Here is a 17,230-nt window from a genome sequence, read left to right on the forward strand (position 1 = left end):
TATTTGAGGATTTACTGTGCAAAAATTACCGCGGGAGGAGCTGCCACCTGGCCACGAGGGTGGTGGGCGCGCCCCCCCTCTAGGGCACGCCCCCTGCCTCGTGGGCCCACGGTGAACCTCCTCCACTTATCCCAGCACCCATCTTCTTCCTCTGTCTCACACAAACCCGAAAAACCAACTCAAGCACGAGTTCCAGCCACTTTTGCTGTGATTTTCGATCTCCTTGCTCATAGCACCTCTCGCAAAACTGCATGGGGAGATTGTTCCTTGGTATGTGACTCCTCCATTGGTCCAATTAGTTTTTCTTCTAGTGCTTTATTCTTTGCAAATTTGTGTTGCATAGGTGACCATGTTCTTGAGCTTGCATGTCAAATTTATATGGTTCCAAGTTGTTCTAATGCTTGATATAGGCTCTAGGCACTTGTAGGAGTAGTTGCTATCAGTTTTATTGAAGTTGGTTCACTTTTTTTTGAAGTTACTAAAAATTTCAGAATTTTTCAGAGAAAAACAATATGCTTAGGAAGATGTTCCAAGGTGGTTCTTCTAAGAAGCAAGGACCCAGGATTGCTATGCGCGATGCTGACGAGGATCCACCAAGAGACGCTCCAATACGGCCTTGCGAATGGCCGTCAGAAAATTTTATGGACCGTGCGGGAATTAAAGAAGAATTCAAAGCATATTTGCGCAATGCCGGTCTTGAGGATTTTGAGGCTAACAAATGCCCCCAGTATCATGATCTCACAAGTTCATTTGTGAGGAGGTTTGAGTATTCATCTTCGCGTAATTCTCCTTCAGTCATGTTTGATCTCTATGACAAATCTTATACCATGGACTTAGAGGATTTCACTTCTGCTTGCAAACTTCCATCATGGGGTAGTGTTAGGGATCCCCCTAAATCTGAATTTATAAACTTTCTTGCTAGTATAACTGTGGGGGAATCTAGAGATATAACGGAGGCTACCATAGGGAGCATTCACTTTCCTGCTATACATTATTTTGCTCTCTTCATCGGTAGATGCATAAATTCTAAGGATGAAGCATGTCACATGTGTGTCCCTGATCTTAGCATTCTTAGGAGTGTTGTGTTAGAAGACCAATCTTATCATATGGGAGCCATTGTAGCTCGTAGGTTGCATCATAATAGACATAATGGAGATTTCTTTGGTGGAGTTTATGCAACCCGCTTAGCTCATTTTCTTGAGATAGACATTCGTGAGGGTGATACAGAGTTGCCTCCTGCATATTTAGATTATAACTCTATGGCTTCGCACCAGTTTGTCGAGAGGCCTGAATCACCTCTCTTATATCGTTTAATTTTTGATAAACGACGTGTTTTTCGTATTACTCTCTCGGCTCCTGCCTTCTTTGATTCACAGACAAAAAGAAGATATGTTATTACCAGAGAGGAGGCAGAAGAGTACGAGAGGAGAGCGGAGGCTCCTCGACTCCACGCTGCAGCTCAGCAGGCGATAACCGCTGCACATCAGTATGATCCCAACTATTCTTCGTCGCAGTACGACCCCAGCTACACCTATGGGTATCCGCCAGGCTATCCCTGGCAATAGACCAACTTAGGCCAAAAGCCTAAGCTTGGGGGAGTACGTATTTCTCAGCGACATTACATTTATGTTCACACACACTCATTGCTAGATGTCGGTGCTCATACTCTTTCACTGTAATATCCATGCTAGTTTATTTTCTTTTCCTGCTTTCTTCTTGTGTGTTTGTTAAACCTTAAGAAAAACCAAAAAAAATAGTAGTAGTTTATTTTTCTGCTGTAGTAGTAATAATTAAAAAGAAAACTCAAAAATATATCCCGTTCTTCTTTTGCTTGTTGGGAGCTTTCCCGTGTAAATAGTTTTATTTCTTTTCTTTTCTTTGGGGTCAGTAGGAGAGGACCATAATTAAATTGTTGAAGTGGCTCTTATATGCATTATTGTTGATTTAACCAAGAGCCCATATTGCCTTGTCTTCTCCTGTTTATTGAATGCTCGCAGATTCTAGCTTAGTCCAATGCACGTGCACTCTTATTGTTATTCACATCGTTCGGTCGTGCAAGTGAAAGGCAATTATGATGATATATGATGGGCTGACCGAGATGAGAAAAGCTGGTATGAACTCGACCTCTTTTGTTTTTGTAAATATTATGAGTCCCTCGTTCTTGATTCAGCTTATTATGAATGAACATGTTTGCAATGACAATTAGAGATCATAGTTGCTTGTGTCATGCTTGATTAGCTATGAGTTATAATGGTTTACCTTGTGTGCCAACATGCTATTGAGATGATTATGATGTGGTATGATGGGGTGGTATCCTCCTTTGAATGATTTAAGTGAATTGACTTGGCACACGTTCACGCATGTAGTTGAAACAAAATCAACATAGCCTTCACGATATTTATGTTCATGGTGGATTATATCCCACTCATGCTTGCATCCAATGTTTATTAATTTTAATGCATGTACATGGCTATTGTCGCTCTCTAGTTGGTCGCTTCCCAATCTTTTGCTAGCCTTCACCTGTACTAAGCGGGAATCCTGCTTGTGCATCCAATCCCTTAAACCCCAAGGTTATTCCAGATGAGTCCACTATACCTTCCTATATGCGGTATCTACCTGTCGTTCCAAGTAAATTTGTACGTGCCAAACTCTAAACCTTCAAATAAACATTCTGTTTTGTATGCTCGAATAGCTCATGTATCAACCAAGGTTGTCCTTATCTTCCGTGTTAGGCGGGTTATTCTCAAGAGGAGTGGACTCCGCTCCTCACTCACGAGAAATGGCTGGTCACCGGGATGCCCAGTCCCATGCTTTATGCAAACTAAATCAAAATTAATTGCAAACAAAACTCCCCCTGGGACCTGATGTATGTTGGAGACACTCGTTGTTTCGAGCAAGTCATGGATTGATGCTTGTTGGTGGAGGGGGAGTATAAACTTTACCATTCTGTTTGGGAACCGCCTATAATGTGTTTAGCATGGAAGATATCGCCATCTCTTAGTTGCTATGTTGACAATGAAAGTATACCGCTCAAAATACAATTTATCTCTATTTCAAAACCGAGCTCTGGCACCTCTACAAATCCTTGCTTCCCTCTGCGAAGGGCTTATCCATTTACTTTTATGTTGAGTCATCATCCTCTTATTAAAAAGCACTAGCTGGATAGCACAGCTGTCATTTGCATTCCTCACTATTAATCTATGTTGGGTGTGACTATGATTGGATCTCTTTTACCATGAATTACAATGTCTAGTCAGTCCCTGATCTTTAAAGGTGCTCTGCATTTATGTTTTGCGGTCTCAGAAAGGGCTAGCGAGATACCATCTTGTTATATCATATTATGATTGTTTTGAGAAAGTGTTGTCATCCAAGATTTATTATTATGACTTGCTAGTTGATTATGCTATTGATATGAGTAATTATAAGACCCGAGAATTATTGCAAATGTGGTTAGTTATGATCTATGCTGAAAACTTGAATGCTGGCTTGACATAGTTACGACAACAAGAGCAAACAGAGTTTGTAAAAGTTTTTCTTTCTTTATTTCAGTTTGTCAACTGAATTGCTTGAGGACAAGCAAGGGTTTAAGCTTTGGGGAGTTGATACGTCTCCGTCGTATCTACTTTTCCAAACACTTTTGCCCTTGTTTTGGACTCTAACTTGTATGATTTGAATGGAACTAACCCGGGCTGACGCTGTTTTCAGCAGAATTGCCATGATGTTGTTTTATGTGCAGAAAACAAATATTCTCGGAATGACCTAAAACTCCACGGAACATCTTAGAAAAAATAATAAAAAATCCTCGCCAAAGATGAAGACCAGGGGGCCCACACCCTGTCCACGAGGGTGGGGGGCGCGCCCCCCTCTAGGGCGCGCCCCCTACCTCATGGGCCCCCTGGATGCCCTCCGACGCCAACTTCAACTCTATATATTTGCTTTCGGAGAGAAAAAATCAGAGAGAAGAAATCATCGCGTTTTACGATACGGAGCCGCCGCCAAGCCCTAAAACCTCTCGGGAGGGCTGATCTGGAGTCCGTTCGGGGCTCCGGAGAGGGGGATTCGTCGCCGTCGTCATCATCAACCATCCTCCATCACCAATTTCATGATGCTCACCGTCGTGCGTGAGTAATTCCATCGTAGGCTTGCTGGACGGTGATGGGTTGGATGAGATTTATCATGTAATCGAGTTAGTTTGGTTAGGGTTTGATCCCTAGTATCCACTATGTTCTGAGATTGATGTTGCTATGACTTTGCTATGCTTAATGCTTGTCACTAGGGCCCGAGTGCCATGATTTCAGATCTGAACCTATTATGTTTTCATGAATATATGTGAGTTCTTGATCCTATCTTGCAAGTCTATAGTCACCTACTATGTGTTATGATCCGGCAACCCCGAAGTGACAATAATCGGGACCACTCCCGGTGATGACCATAGTTTGAGGAGTTCATGTATTCACTATGTGCTAATGCTTTGTTCCAGTTCTCTATTAAAAGGAGGCCTTAATATCCCTTAGTTTCCAATAGGACCCCGCTGCCACGAGAGGGTAGGACAAAAGATGTCATGCAAGTTCTTTTCCATAAGCACGTATGACTATATACGGAATACATGCCTACATTACATTGACGAATTGGAGCTAGTTCTGTGTCACCCTATGTTATGACTGTTACATGATGAACCGCATCCGGCATAATTATCCATCACTGATCCGGTACCTACGAGTTTTCCATATACTGGTTCTTGCTTATTTACTTTCCCGCTGCTACTGTTACAATCACTACAAAATACCAAAAACATTACTTTTGCTGTCTTTACTTTTGTTGCCGCTACCATCACTATCATATTACTTCGCTACTAAACACTTTGCTGCAGATACTAAGTTTCCAGGTGTGGTTGAATTGACAACTCAGCTGCTAATACTTGAGAATATTCTTTGGCTCCCCTTGTGTCGAATCAATAAATTTGGGTTGAATACTCTACCCTCGAAAGCTGTTGCGATCCCCTATACTTGTGGGTTATCAACCCCGTATATAAAGGACCAGGGGGATGAGGCGGCCGTCCAAGAGGAGGGCGCGCCAGGGAGGAGTCCTACTCCCACCGGGAGTCGGACTCCCTCTTTTCCTAGTTGGATTAGGAGGGGAAAAGGAAGGGAAGGAGAGAGGAGGAAGGAAAGGGGGGCGCCGCCCCCCTCCTTGTCCAATTCGGACTAGAGGGGGAGGGGGCGCGCGGCCTACCCTAGCCGCCCCTCCTCTTCTCCACTAAGGCCCATCTTGGCCCATTAAACTCCCCGGGGGGTTCCGGTAACCCCTCGATACTCCGGTATATGTCCGAAACTTCCCGAACCATTCCGGTGTCCGAACATAGTCATCCAATATATCGATCTTTATGTCTCGACCATTTCGAGATTCCTCGTCATGTCCGTGATCACATCCGGGACTCCGAACTACCTTTGGTACATCAAAACACAAAAACTCATAATACAATCATCACCGAAACTTTAAGCGTGCGGACCCTACGCTTTCGAGAACTATGTAGACATGACCGAGACATGTCTCCGGTCAATAATCAATAGCGGAACCTGGATGCTCATATTGGTTCCTACATATTCTACGAAGATCTTTATCAGTCAAACGCATAACAGCATACGTTGTTCCCTTTGTCATCGGTATGTTACTTACCCAAGATTTGATCGTCGGTATCTCAATACCTAGCTCAATCTCGTTACCGCCAAGTCTCTTTACTCGTTCCGTAATACATCATCCCGTAACTAACTCAGTAGTTACAATGCTTGCAAGGCTTATAGTGATGTGCATTACCGAGTGGGCCCAGAGATACCTCTCCGACAATCGGAGTGACAAATCCTAATCTCGAAATACGCCAACCCAACAAGTACCTTCGGAGACACCTGTAGAGCACCTTTATAATCACCTAGTTACGTTGTGACGTTTGGTAGCACACAAAGTGTTCCTCCGATAAACGGGATTTGCATAATCTCATAGTCATAGGAACATGTATGAGTCATGAAGAAAGCAATAGCAACATACTAAACGATCAAGTGCTAAGCTAACGGAATGGGTCAAGTCAATCACATCATTCTCCTAATGATGTGATCCCGTTAATCAAATGACAACTCATGTCTATGGCTAGGAAACATAACCATCTTTGATCAACGAGCTAGTCAAGTAGAGGCATACTAGTGACACTTTGTTTGTCTATGTATTCACACATGTACTAAGTTTCCGGTTAATACAATTCTAGCATGAATAATAAATATTTATCATGATATAAGGAAATATAAATAACAACTTTATTATTGCCTCTAGGGCATATTTCCTTCAGGAACCAATATGAGCATCCGGGCTCAGCTATTGGTTATTGACCGGAGATGTGTCTCGGTCATGCCTACATAGTTCTCGAACCCGTAGGGTCCGCACGCTTAACGTTAGGTGACGATCGATATTATGATTTTATGTGTTTTGATGTAACGAAGGTAGTTCGGAGTCCCGGATGTGATCCCGGACATGATGAGGAGTCTCGAAGTGGTCGAGACATAAAGATTGATATATTGGATGGCTACATTCGGACACCGGAAGTGTTTTGGGTGATCTCGGAGAAAACCGGAGTGTCAGAGGGGTGTTACCGGAACCCCGCGGGGACTAATGGGCCTTAATGGGCCCTAGTGGAGAGAGAGAGGGGCCGGCCAGGGCAGGCCGCGTGCCTCCTCCCTTGAGTCCGAATAGGACAAGGAAGGGGGGCGGCGCCCCCCTTGACTTTCCCCTCTCCCACTCCTTCCTTCCCCCTCCTAGTGGGACTAGGAAAGGGGAGTCCTAATCCCACTAGGAGGAGGACTCCTCCTCTTGGCGCGCCCACCTAGGGACGGCCAGCCTCCCCCCTTGCTCCTTTATATACGGGGGCAGGGGGCACCCAGGACACACAAGTTGATCATTGATCTTTTAGCCGTGTGCGGTGCCCCCCTCCACCATAATCCAACTCGGTCATATCATAGCGGTGCTTAGGCGAAGCCCTGCGTCGGTAGCTTCATCAACACCGTCATCACGTCGTCGTGCTGATGGAACTCTCCCTCGAAGCTCTACTAGATCTTGAGTTCGTGGGACGTCACCGTGCTGAACGTGTGCAGATCGCGGAGGTGCTGTACGTTCGGTACTAGGATCGGTCGATCGTGAAGACGTACGACTACATCAATCGCGTTGTCATAACGCTTCTGCTTACGGTCTACAAGGGTACGTGGACGACACTCTCCCCTCTCGTTGCTATGCATCACCATGATCTTGCGTGTGCATAGGATTTTTTTTGAAATTACTACGTTCCCCAACAGGAACACGAGACAGTGCAAGTGTTCAAACACTGAAATCGAATATTAAACAGTCTTGCAAGCAGCAGAACATTAACAACTTCCAAAGCATTCCGAAGTACATAGGCCACTTGCTGTGACTTTAGTAGTTTACAAAAGGGTCGGCAGGAGGAAAACCAAATCCTATTTTGAAGCTCCAAATGTCTCCTCCATGATGACCAGAACTCGCAGCGACCAGCGCTATGGAGGTTTCACTGGCCCGTTTCATGGACCCCAGACTCTCCAATTTGGATTCTACCTCTTCGAACGAACTAGAGGCAGCGTCAAACACATTCTCAACCTCCTGCATCACCAATGTGCTCTCAAAGAAAAATTTAAGGAAGGCGAGCTCGCCGCGGCCCCCTTGGAAATCATGAAAAACCAGCAGTTTGATACGTGACCGGATGCATTCTATGGTACCAGACTCGTGCCAGGACTTCAGGTTCAGCTTGCCAGAGGATTGATGAGGATTTATCGGTTTTTCCAGACTGAAAATTCGATCAGTCAAATGCAGATGCAGTTCATCAGCTATTGATAGCAATTAGCATTATTATGATGCAAATGGAAGCCAAACGAGGTGTCAGGGGATTCACCTTGATGTGGAGCGTCTCAATGTTCGGAAAGCATATGAGGACACCGGGAACCATCTTGGCATCATTGCGGACTCCGAAACACACCTCTAAAGCCAGGATTCCCACACCTGGCACCATGGTGCTTGGACTCACCCTTGACCCAACCTGCAAGTGCAATCACAACGCACCCAATTAAGACAAGAAAGATCACACATTTGCATTGATCACTTAGGAATTTTAAATTGAACGAATGGAAAGATGAGGCACCTTGATAATGGTGTTGCCGACCTCTAGGACGTGCCTTTGGTCCAGCTCCAAGTACCCCAACAATTGCAGCTTGGGGGCATGACCAATCTTCACCTTGGTGAAGTTGCCATTAGGGGTAAAACCTTCGGACTGGGTGAGCCGCTCAAGGCGTGGGACGTCCACCACGAAGATTTCTTCAAGGAAGCAGCCGATGATCTGCACGCACCGGAGGCTTTGGCTGACAAGGCGGAGGCAAAGCCTCAACAGATTCCCTTTGACACATAGCGTCTCGAGCACGGGGCTCCTGTCGAGGACGAAGTCCAAATCCCTGCTCTCCATGACGACGTTGCAGTGCGCGAGCTCACAGAGGTTATAGAAACAGGTGGCGCTCAGGAGGCCGGCCGTGTCGGGGAACATCCAGGGGCCGAGGTAGAGGCGGGTGAGGGTGGCCACGCCCAACAGAGTGGCGGGGAGAGCGACGACGAACAGCCACCGGTGGTTTACGAGGACGAGATCCTGGACGCCCTTGTCAGCGAGGATCTGGAGCCAGCCCATGAGCAGGGCATGGAATTCATCCATGTTGCAGCTGGTGAGGTGGACGCATCGGAAGGGCCTCGGGCGTGCGTGAGGACGCTGTACATGGCGGAGGTGGCGGGAAAGAGGCCGGAGTCGACGAGGATGAGCGGGCCGGAGCGCCAGACCCCGCGCCAGCGGCGGGAGAGCGCGGCGGTGCGGACGGCGTCCTTTGCGGGGAGGCGGAGACGATGTTGTGAAGAAGCGCATCGAGGAGGCGGCTGACGCGGTCGACGTCGTCGTGGGGAAGGAGGGCGAAGAGGCAAGGGGCGGTGGAGACAAGCGAGTCGGGGAGGGCGTGGTGGGTAGGCACGTAGGCGCGGTGGAATAGCTGTCGCACCGCGTCCTTGCTGCGGAGCAACTCGGCCGCTACCTTGTGCAAACGGGCGAAAAGGGGACACCGGGACAGGTCGTGCTCCATGGTCGCCGCCGCCGCGGGAAGCCGGGGGTGGGGACGAGGGCTTTGAACGGCGCGTGTTGTCTCTGTGTGTGGACTGGAGCAGGAACGGCCCAAGGAAATGGGAAATAAATGCCCCTCAGCTTTTTCAACCTTTTCTTTTGAGAAATTCCACATTGCAAAAACCTGAACTAACCATTTGGTGTAGACCTAGCGGACGCGCCCGCCTCTGCTATCCTATCCGCACAAAGATCGTCGATGTAATTTTAAACGTGGGTATGCAGCCCAGATGTTAAAAAATACACTTAGCATGAATACTAAGAGCAACTCCAATGGGGCGACCCATTTGGTCCGCCGCTGTCCGTTTGGGTCGGTGCGGACAGAAAAGTCGGCCCAACGCGCCGATCCAAACGGACGTGCGTCCGCTCTTAGTCCGCGGGCGACCCATTCCCGACCCATTTTTGAGCCAGATTTGCGTCGGCGCGGACACGCGGCGGACGCGCGCACGCTCGCCTCCTCCTCTCCCTAGGCCCGCTGGTCGGTGGCTCATTGGCCTCCCCCACCCCCAGCCAACAGCAACCCTCGCCCGCCTCCTTCGTTGCCTACGCCGCCGCCCTCTTTTGCCGGCGACTCTGCCAGCTGCCGCCGCCTCCACATCCACCCAGCAACGCCTCTCACTCCCTCGCCGCCCCCTCCATCATCGTCTTGCCGCCGGGGAGCAAACTGTTTCCCACCGCCGCTCCCCCCAACCGCACAGCTGCCCACGACCAAGAGGCCGCCTCGCCGCCCCGGCCAGATCCTCACCGGCACGCTTGTCGGACGCCGGCCCACTTGTCGAACGTCGGCAGGGCAGCTAGCTGGTCCGTGGGCGCGGCGACTCCCCTCGCCGTCCGTCTTCTTCTTCGACGCACGCAAGCTGTTCGACGGTTTGCCAAGGTACGAAAATGGACTCCGTCGATGAGTTCTTTTTCCACAATTTCCTTTGCGACTCCGATGAGGAGGAGATATTGGCTGCCGTGTTGGTCCATTATCACCTCAACAGCTAGCGGCCGTTGTTTCGTGGCTCCATTCCGGGCCACCTTCCGGCGTTGAATCGCAATCGAGAGAGCGGGCATTTCCTTCTTTGGAAGACTACTTTGATACAACAAATACGTTGTTCAAACATCAAAAATTTCGTCGTCGTTTCCGTATGAGTAGGCATCTTTTCAACCGTATTAGAGAGGGGGTGGTCGGCTATGATGACTATTTCGAGTGCAAAGAGGATGCCGTCGACAAGATCAGTTTCTCCTCTTATCAGAAATGCACTGCCGGCATCCGAATGCTTGCATACGGAGTGCCCGGTGATCTCATTGACAAGGACGTCCATATGAGTGAGTCTACATGCCTAGAGGCCATGTATAAGTTCTGCAAGGCTGTTATTGTTGTGTTTGGCCGTGAGTACTTGAGAGAGCCGACAGCTGAAGATACAACCCGTTTGTTGGCAGCATAGACTGCATGCACTGGGAGTGGAAGAACTGTCCTTCTGCTTGGCAAGTGCAGTGTAAGGGACATGTCAGGGCTTGCATTGTCATATTAGAGGCCGTGGCATCTCAAGATCTCTGGATCTGACACTCTTTCTGTGGCATGGCTGGATCACACAATGATATCAACGTGTTTTAGTGCTCGCCCGTGTTTGTTAGGCTTGACAAAGGCAACAGCCCACCGGTGAACTTTACTGTCAACGGACACAACTACGACAAAGGATACTACCTGGGTGACGGTATCTATCCTCAGTGGACCACTATTATCAGGACAATATCCAACCCTGTCAGAGAGAAGAGGAAAAGATTTGCCCAGGAGCAAGATAGTGCCAGGAAGGATGTCGAGCGTGCCTTTGGTGTTTTGCAATCTCGATGGGGCATCGTTCGGTATCCTGCTAATACCTGGAGCACGCAGAAACTGTGGGAGGTGATGACTGCTTGTGTGATCATGCACAATATGATCGTAGAAGACGAGCGCCCGGAACATCTGTACGATCAAGGGTTTCAGTTTCAGGGTGAGAATGTTGTGCCTGAGCATGGAGTAGCGGCAACAGTTGAACAGTTCACCCAATTTCATGAAGACATGCGTGATTGAGAAACTCACATGCAGCTGTAGAATGATTTGGTTGAGCATATGTGGGCTCATGTTGGCAACCAATAGATGTATCTTCTTTTATTCGTTTGCAAAACTATGTGAAACATTTTTATTTGTAACCGGCTTGTAAAACTATAATATTTTTATTCAGTAAAACTATGTTATTTGACAATATGTTTGAATGCAAATCAATGTAAATATTGGGCGGCCAGCCGGCTACGCCTGCACATATGGGTCGGCGCGTTGGGCGTGCTGCCGACCCAAATGTAAAATAGGGCGGACGCAGGGCGGGCGGCCGATTCAAACGGACAAAAAGCGGACGAAATCGCCGTCCGTTTGGGTCGGCCCATTGGAGTTGCTCTAATGTACATCATTAGAGGGCTTAGTCATATATCATTTGTTAGCGTGTAAAATTAGCAGCAGTTTTTGAAAATAAAATATACTCCCTCTATCTCATAATATAATTAGTGTAAAAAATACTCCTATATTACGAGGCAAAGGGAGTAGTAAGTTAGAAGGACAGTTTCCATGCTCTTTGCCATTGTACATTATCACGGATACTCTGGGATACAGTGGCTGAAGTATGGGCTCTACCGAGTATTTTCTCAGTGATGAATAGTAGGAAAGAATGGATTCTGCAAGCACTAGAACCACTGTCAGAAATTGAACGATCAATGTTTCTAATGACATTATGGCGGGCATGGCATATTCGGAATGAGGTTGTTCATCACAAGCCACCACCACCTATGGAAGCTTCCAGACGTTTTTTTGGTGAGCTATCTTGATTCCCTCATTGGCATTAAGTCAGATGTCATAGCTGATCCAAATAAGGGAAAATCTATCGTCATTTATGAAAATAATTTCAGTAGGCTGCATGTGATAATGAGTGTTGAGGCCAAGTGGATTTCTCCAAAATCTGGTTGGGTAAAACTTTCCACTGATGGGTCCTATGATGATGATGGTTCAGCTGGTGCTGATATGGTTTTGCGAGATGAGAAGGGTGCTATTATTATTTCTTCATGCAAACAACTATTTTCATGCCGTGACTCTATAGAAGCTGAATTGTGTGCTTGTATGGAAGGCCTTTCGTTAGCTATCCAATCAAGTGATCTTCCAATCATGATTGAGATGAATTCTTTTGTTGCAGTGAAGCTAATCCAGGCCAAGGACGTGGATAGATCTATTTATGCGTCGCTCATTAAAGAGATTAGATATCTTTTGTCTCTCTGTGATCTTGTATTACTCATATCAATCGTAGTTAGAATAAGGTTAGTGATAGCTTAGCTAAGTTTGCTCGTTTAGAGGGCAGAACCATGACTTGGATTGGATCAGGGCCTTCAGTTGCTACAGAACTTTCTACGATTGATTGTATGAATTTACGAGTTGAGTAATACATATATTAAGGTCATATACTAACTCATATCAACCTTGTGGAGCTCCCTCGCCCCTTGTTTATAGCATTTTGAAATAAATTTTGCACTAACATTACTCTAAAACTGCAAAACTCGTTTTTTATGAAAAGTTCTAAGGTTATATATTAAGCAGAGGCGGAGGACGAAAAAAATTAAGATGTGGCGAACTGTCAACTAAAAAGATTTGATGCAAAAACATAATAGTCAATTCACACTGCACCGAAGCTTTCAATGGCGTCTAGAAGACGCATGCAATGGCAGTGCCCTATCCTCCTTTGGAAAGTCTTCCTTAATTATAGCAACATATCAACTTTTGATTATCCTTTTCTCAATGTAACACACCATCAAATTATTTAGCTGTCTGGCACACCTCATACTCATCTCATATATGCGTTAAACCGAATACCGGGCCGTGTTGTGTTGGTTGTGAAGTCCGTGGTGCGTTGGCACGGGTAGTCAGTCTTTTTTTTTGCGAAAGGGCACGAGTAGTCAGTCATGTACTCTTATATATATACAAGTTAAGGAAGAAAGAACCCAAAAAATGAAAGTTGCACGGACCGGCAAATTTTTCTCTGTTTTTTGGTCGCCAAGTTATGAGAGTTCCATCAAAAGAGCGAGCCGCCAAAAGAATCGATCCGATTGTTGTTCAGCAGAAGTGAGCCAGTTCAGAAGAAGCGAGTCAGTTCGAGTACGTCCACACAGTGAGATGTGCATGTGGTAGGCAGTACAGAAACCAAGCTGCCTGCTTGCGTGCTTCCATCTAGGTTTGCTTCGGCTAATCGATTTGTGGTCTAAAACCAACAAGCAGTATATGCTTAAGTATTCCCGTAAAGAAAAAGTGCATGCTTACGTATAAAAAGAATTTGGTGTTGAATGGGCTTCTCCACCAGTGATATTAAGTATCACATGTCCTTACAAACGCACATTTATAAGAAAGTAGAAATACATATAAATTTTTGAAGATACTGAAGTCTTCTTCTTGATGCATTCACCGGCATCACGTTGTGAGCATAGCTCGATGCCGTCTCTGTCTCTCTGAGCCTCTACCTCGGCCACCAACTTTACAGACGACTAAGATTTTAAATTTTTCAAGCAACGAGAACAAATCTTAAAACTTGCGGACGTTGCTACAGAAGTTGCAATTTCCCTGTGTCGTTGCTGAATGCTGATTAACACCTGATGGAAATGGAGACCATTCACAGCATCAGCAAAACAGCAAAGCCAACGTTCACAGCAACCCACATGGGCACCACCTCGCCGAGCCCCCTCCCTGCCGTCCCGCCGGACAGGGGCTCGTAGTACGACGGTGGTATTTGTGGGAGGCCGCGGCCGCGCGCCACAGTGACGTCGAACCGCATCCCCCTCCGGCAGTGCTCCCCCTCGCCGGCGTCCGAGAAGAAGTAGTTTGGGCCCTCCGCAGCTAGCATCACCGTCAAGAAGGCCTCCTCGGCCTTCCACCCGCCACCGCTGGCACCACCGTCGTAGCCGCAGAGCTTGTATACCGTAGCGTTGGTCGTGTGCACGACCGTGTTATCCGTGCGGGTCCTGAAGCCTGTAAATGCAAAACGAGATGATCATGTGACCAACATGATCCCAAAAGCGACGGCAATTCTTGCTACATTCGCACCGAATTCAGTTGTTCCGAACGGGGACTAATAAGATTTGGAGTTGCCCCTTGCACATCAAAGCTAAAGGAAATGCAGTGAAAGAACACATACTGAGGTAGTCGCCGAGGTAGAAGGTGCGGTTGGCTGCCCAGGCCGAGTAGTTGGCCGCCGAGGCATTCGCCTTGCCGTCAAACAACCACCCGGCACCGTCGCCGACGGTGTGGTTCGTGCCGAACGGTGGCAGTGCCGACGCCGTCGTGTTCCGGCTCGCCGTCGCATTGGCTGAAGCTGCCTTGACTGTTGGGGAGACGGCACCGAGGAGTAATCCTACTGCCATGGACGTTGCTACAAGATAGCTCATGGCATGCATCGTGGGAGGAAATTGCTGATGCCTAAGCTGCTGCAACCTGTGTTCGTACTCGACTGCTAAATTGCTGATAAGTCTTGTACTAATCTGGTTGTAAACTGACGTGATTACCGTTGTAGCGCATGATTATTTTTTGGGATGTCAACGGTGTATTCTCCGGCACCCAGATGGGGTCGGCGCCGTCCTGGGATTACTGGTGCAGGAACCTAGGTACTCCTGCATGGCCGGTGATGAGATCCATACACAAGTACTTTAAATAACTGATCCTAGTGTTTGTCTGAATTGCCTGGACCTTTGGCGTCCTAAGCGGGGTTTTTTAATGGCAAATGCTACCAATGTATTCTTTCTCAGACCCGCAATGGAAAACTACATGTGAGGGTTGACGCCTTTTTCTCAGGGATATGAGCTGTCTTATGGCATTTCTAACCAATCCCTTATAACAGTATTCACAAAAAAAAAATCCCTTATAACAGGCTGTTTTACTCTAACCGGCACCTAGCCGACCCCCAATCCGTGAGAAGGAGTATAATTTTTACGTATTTCGTCCCTAAATTTCTCTCTATATTTACTCCGCCTGAAGATGGCCGAGTATAATTATTCTTCAACCAAAGACCTCCTCGTGGCCGGCCGGCAACTCACGTGAAGCTCCCATGGCCTCGCTTGTGACCTTGGGCCTCGCCGGCGACCTCACCAATGATCCCTGCCTATACTGCTAGTGGTACGGCCACTAAATGCTTTTTTTGGAACGAAGGCTCAAGAAGAGCCCGACTTTGAATTAACAAAGCCATCAACCGGCCAGGATTACAAGAACAACCGCTTACAATGCAAAGAAAAGGAAACCGAGCGACGGATACAAGGAACTCAAGCAAAACAACTCAAGGCAGCATCAGAGTGAGCCAAGGCAACACCACGCTGCTACCAACACCCTACTGGACGACCTACACCAACAGAACAAAACTAGGGTCTTGGGAGGAATGCACCACCGTGCAAGCTTCGTGATAACAGCCACCCTCGGAGCCAGCCATGGACCAGACCACCATCTGTTACTGCCTCTGCAAAGGGCCCCTACCCCTTCATCCTGGCTCGAAGGATGCCGTACCGGTAGACGGCAGCTCGGTTCACCCCAGAACCCAAATGGATGGCCTCCAAGATGCAGGGAGAAGAGACTAGAGTAGGACCGCAGGCACAGGGCACACTACAAACAAGCACCATCGTTGTCTGCGGCTCAGCCGCACCAAAGGGCGAGAGCTGCCGGCCATAGTCGCAGAAGCAAGGGAAGCAGCGATAAGTAGATCAAAGGCCAGCGCTGGATTCGCCGGAGCACAATGCTCCCACCAATGGTATATCGTTGTCGTCGAAGAGGGGAACCCGATCCCCTCTTGCCCAGGCTCGTGGGCATCGACCCACCGGCGAACTCATCAGGGACCCTCCAGCCGGCATCCTATGAAGACCAATCCAAGCTGTCTTCCGCCACCATCACACCCACAACCAAACTCTCTCGCCGCCCCTGCAATCCCCGGACGGTGCCTCCAAGAAGGAACAAGACACGGACATGCCGTCGCCGCCCTAAGCAGGGGACCTAGGCTTTCACCTAGCAGGCGACGGAAGGAGGGGGAAGATCCACACCACAGCCTCCAAGGAGGGGAACGTCGCCCAAGGCGTCGCCTTTGGTGTGACCGTCGCGCCGGCCAGGGGTTTCCCCTGGATCCAACCCCGCCCGATGAGATCCGCGTAGCCAGCAACCAAGAGCAGCGGCCTAAGCCACCAGGACCCAGATCTGACGAAGGAAGGAGCAGATTGGGGCGGAGGGGATGGGCTTCATCAGCGGCATACCTGCGGGGAGGGATGCACACCAGCGACCTCTGACCGCCGCCACCTCGTCACCCGCGAGACCAAGGGGGCGCCGAGCTCGCACCGGCAGGGCGGCCCGCCGCCAGGGCCACCCCACCTTCATCTGTCGGGGTGGCGCCGAGGCCCTGCCCGAGACGAGCAGCCGCCGAATCCCCGCTGCCACCTTCATCGGTGTCGAGCGTGCGTGCCGAAGCACACCTCAGGCGGCGACGGAGAGGAAGGAGGGGGAGGAGGGGGCACGGCTGTGGCGACTAGAGTTGCCCCCGGGTCGCCTCGGAGGAGACGACGCGGGGGAGGGGGGTTTTCGTTCTACGGCCACTAAATGCTGCTGTTGCGTGTTGTTGTTGCTCGCCGCCGTCGGTGTGTGCTATTTCTCCTACTGCTCGCTGTCGTTGGTGTGTGCTGCTGCTGTTGCTACTCCTCCCCGTTGCGTGTTGCTGCTGCTCACCGCCGCCGGTGCATGTTGTTGCTGCTTGCCGTCGGTGTGTGCTGCTCACCGCTGCTCCTCCCCGCAACGTGCTGCTGCTGCTGCTGCTCGCCGCTGCTCCTCCCCGCTGCGTGCTGCTGCTGCTTGCTGCCGCTGGCACACTGCTGCTGCTCCTCCCAGTTGTGTGCCTTTGCTGCTGCTGCTGCTCGCCGCCGGCATGGTCACCATGGTTGCCACTCGCTGCGGAGGTGCATAGCAAGTGTTCACCGAAATGTATGAGCCAAATTTAAGTTTACTCCATTATATATAGGGGA

General features: G+C 48.8%; 1 protein-coding gene and 1 pseudogene across 1 annotated transcript; both read right to left on the bottom strand.

Annotated features, from left to right (window-relative positions):
• Positions 1-7,452: 7,452 nt before the first annotated feature.
• LOC147976255 (F-box/FBD/LRR-repeat protein At5g22660-like) lies at positions 7,453-9,161 on the bottom strand (annotated as a pseudogene).
• A 4,390-nt stretch (positions 9,162-13,551) lies between these two features.
• LOC125553986 (early nodulin-like protein 18) lies at positions 13,552-14,679 on the bottom strand. The gene is made up of 2 exons (XM_048717620.2): positions 14,383-14,679; positions 13,552-14,216 (listed from the first exon to the last, which is right to left on the bottom strand). Exons 1-2 carry the CDS (start codon positions 14,639-14,641, stop codon positions 13,861-13,863), a joined length of 615 nt encoding a protein of 204 aa, XP_048573577.1. The 5' UTR covers positions 14,642-14,679; the 3' UTR covers positions 13,552-13,860.
• Positions 14,680-17,230: the final 2,551 nt, after the last annotated feature.

Source organism: Triticum urartu, chromosome 4A (assembly GCF_056163025.1).
Source record: "Triticum urartu cultivar PI428250 chromosome 4A, HENAU_Tu73, whole genome shotgun sequence".
In the NCBI taxonomy this organism is placed as follows: Eukaryota; Viridiplantae; Streptophyta; class Magnoliopsida; order Poales; family Poaceae; genus Triticum; species Triticum urartu.

Excerpts from the sequence above, each read along its gene's own strand:
- LOC125553986 (XM_048717620.2), bottom strand. The coding sequence starts at position 14,641 with ATGCATGCCATGAGCTATCTTGTAGCAACGTCCATGGCAGTAGGATTA. Across the intron at positions 14,217-14,382 it reads CTACCTCGGCGACTACCTCA|GCTTCAGGACCCGCACGGAT; the intron begins GTATGTGTTCTT and ends TTGCATTTACAG.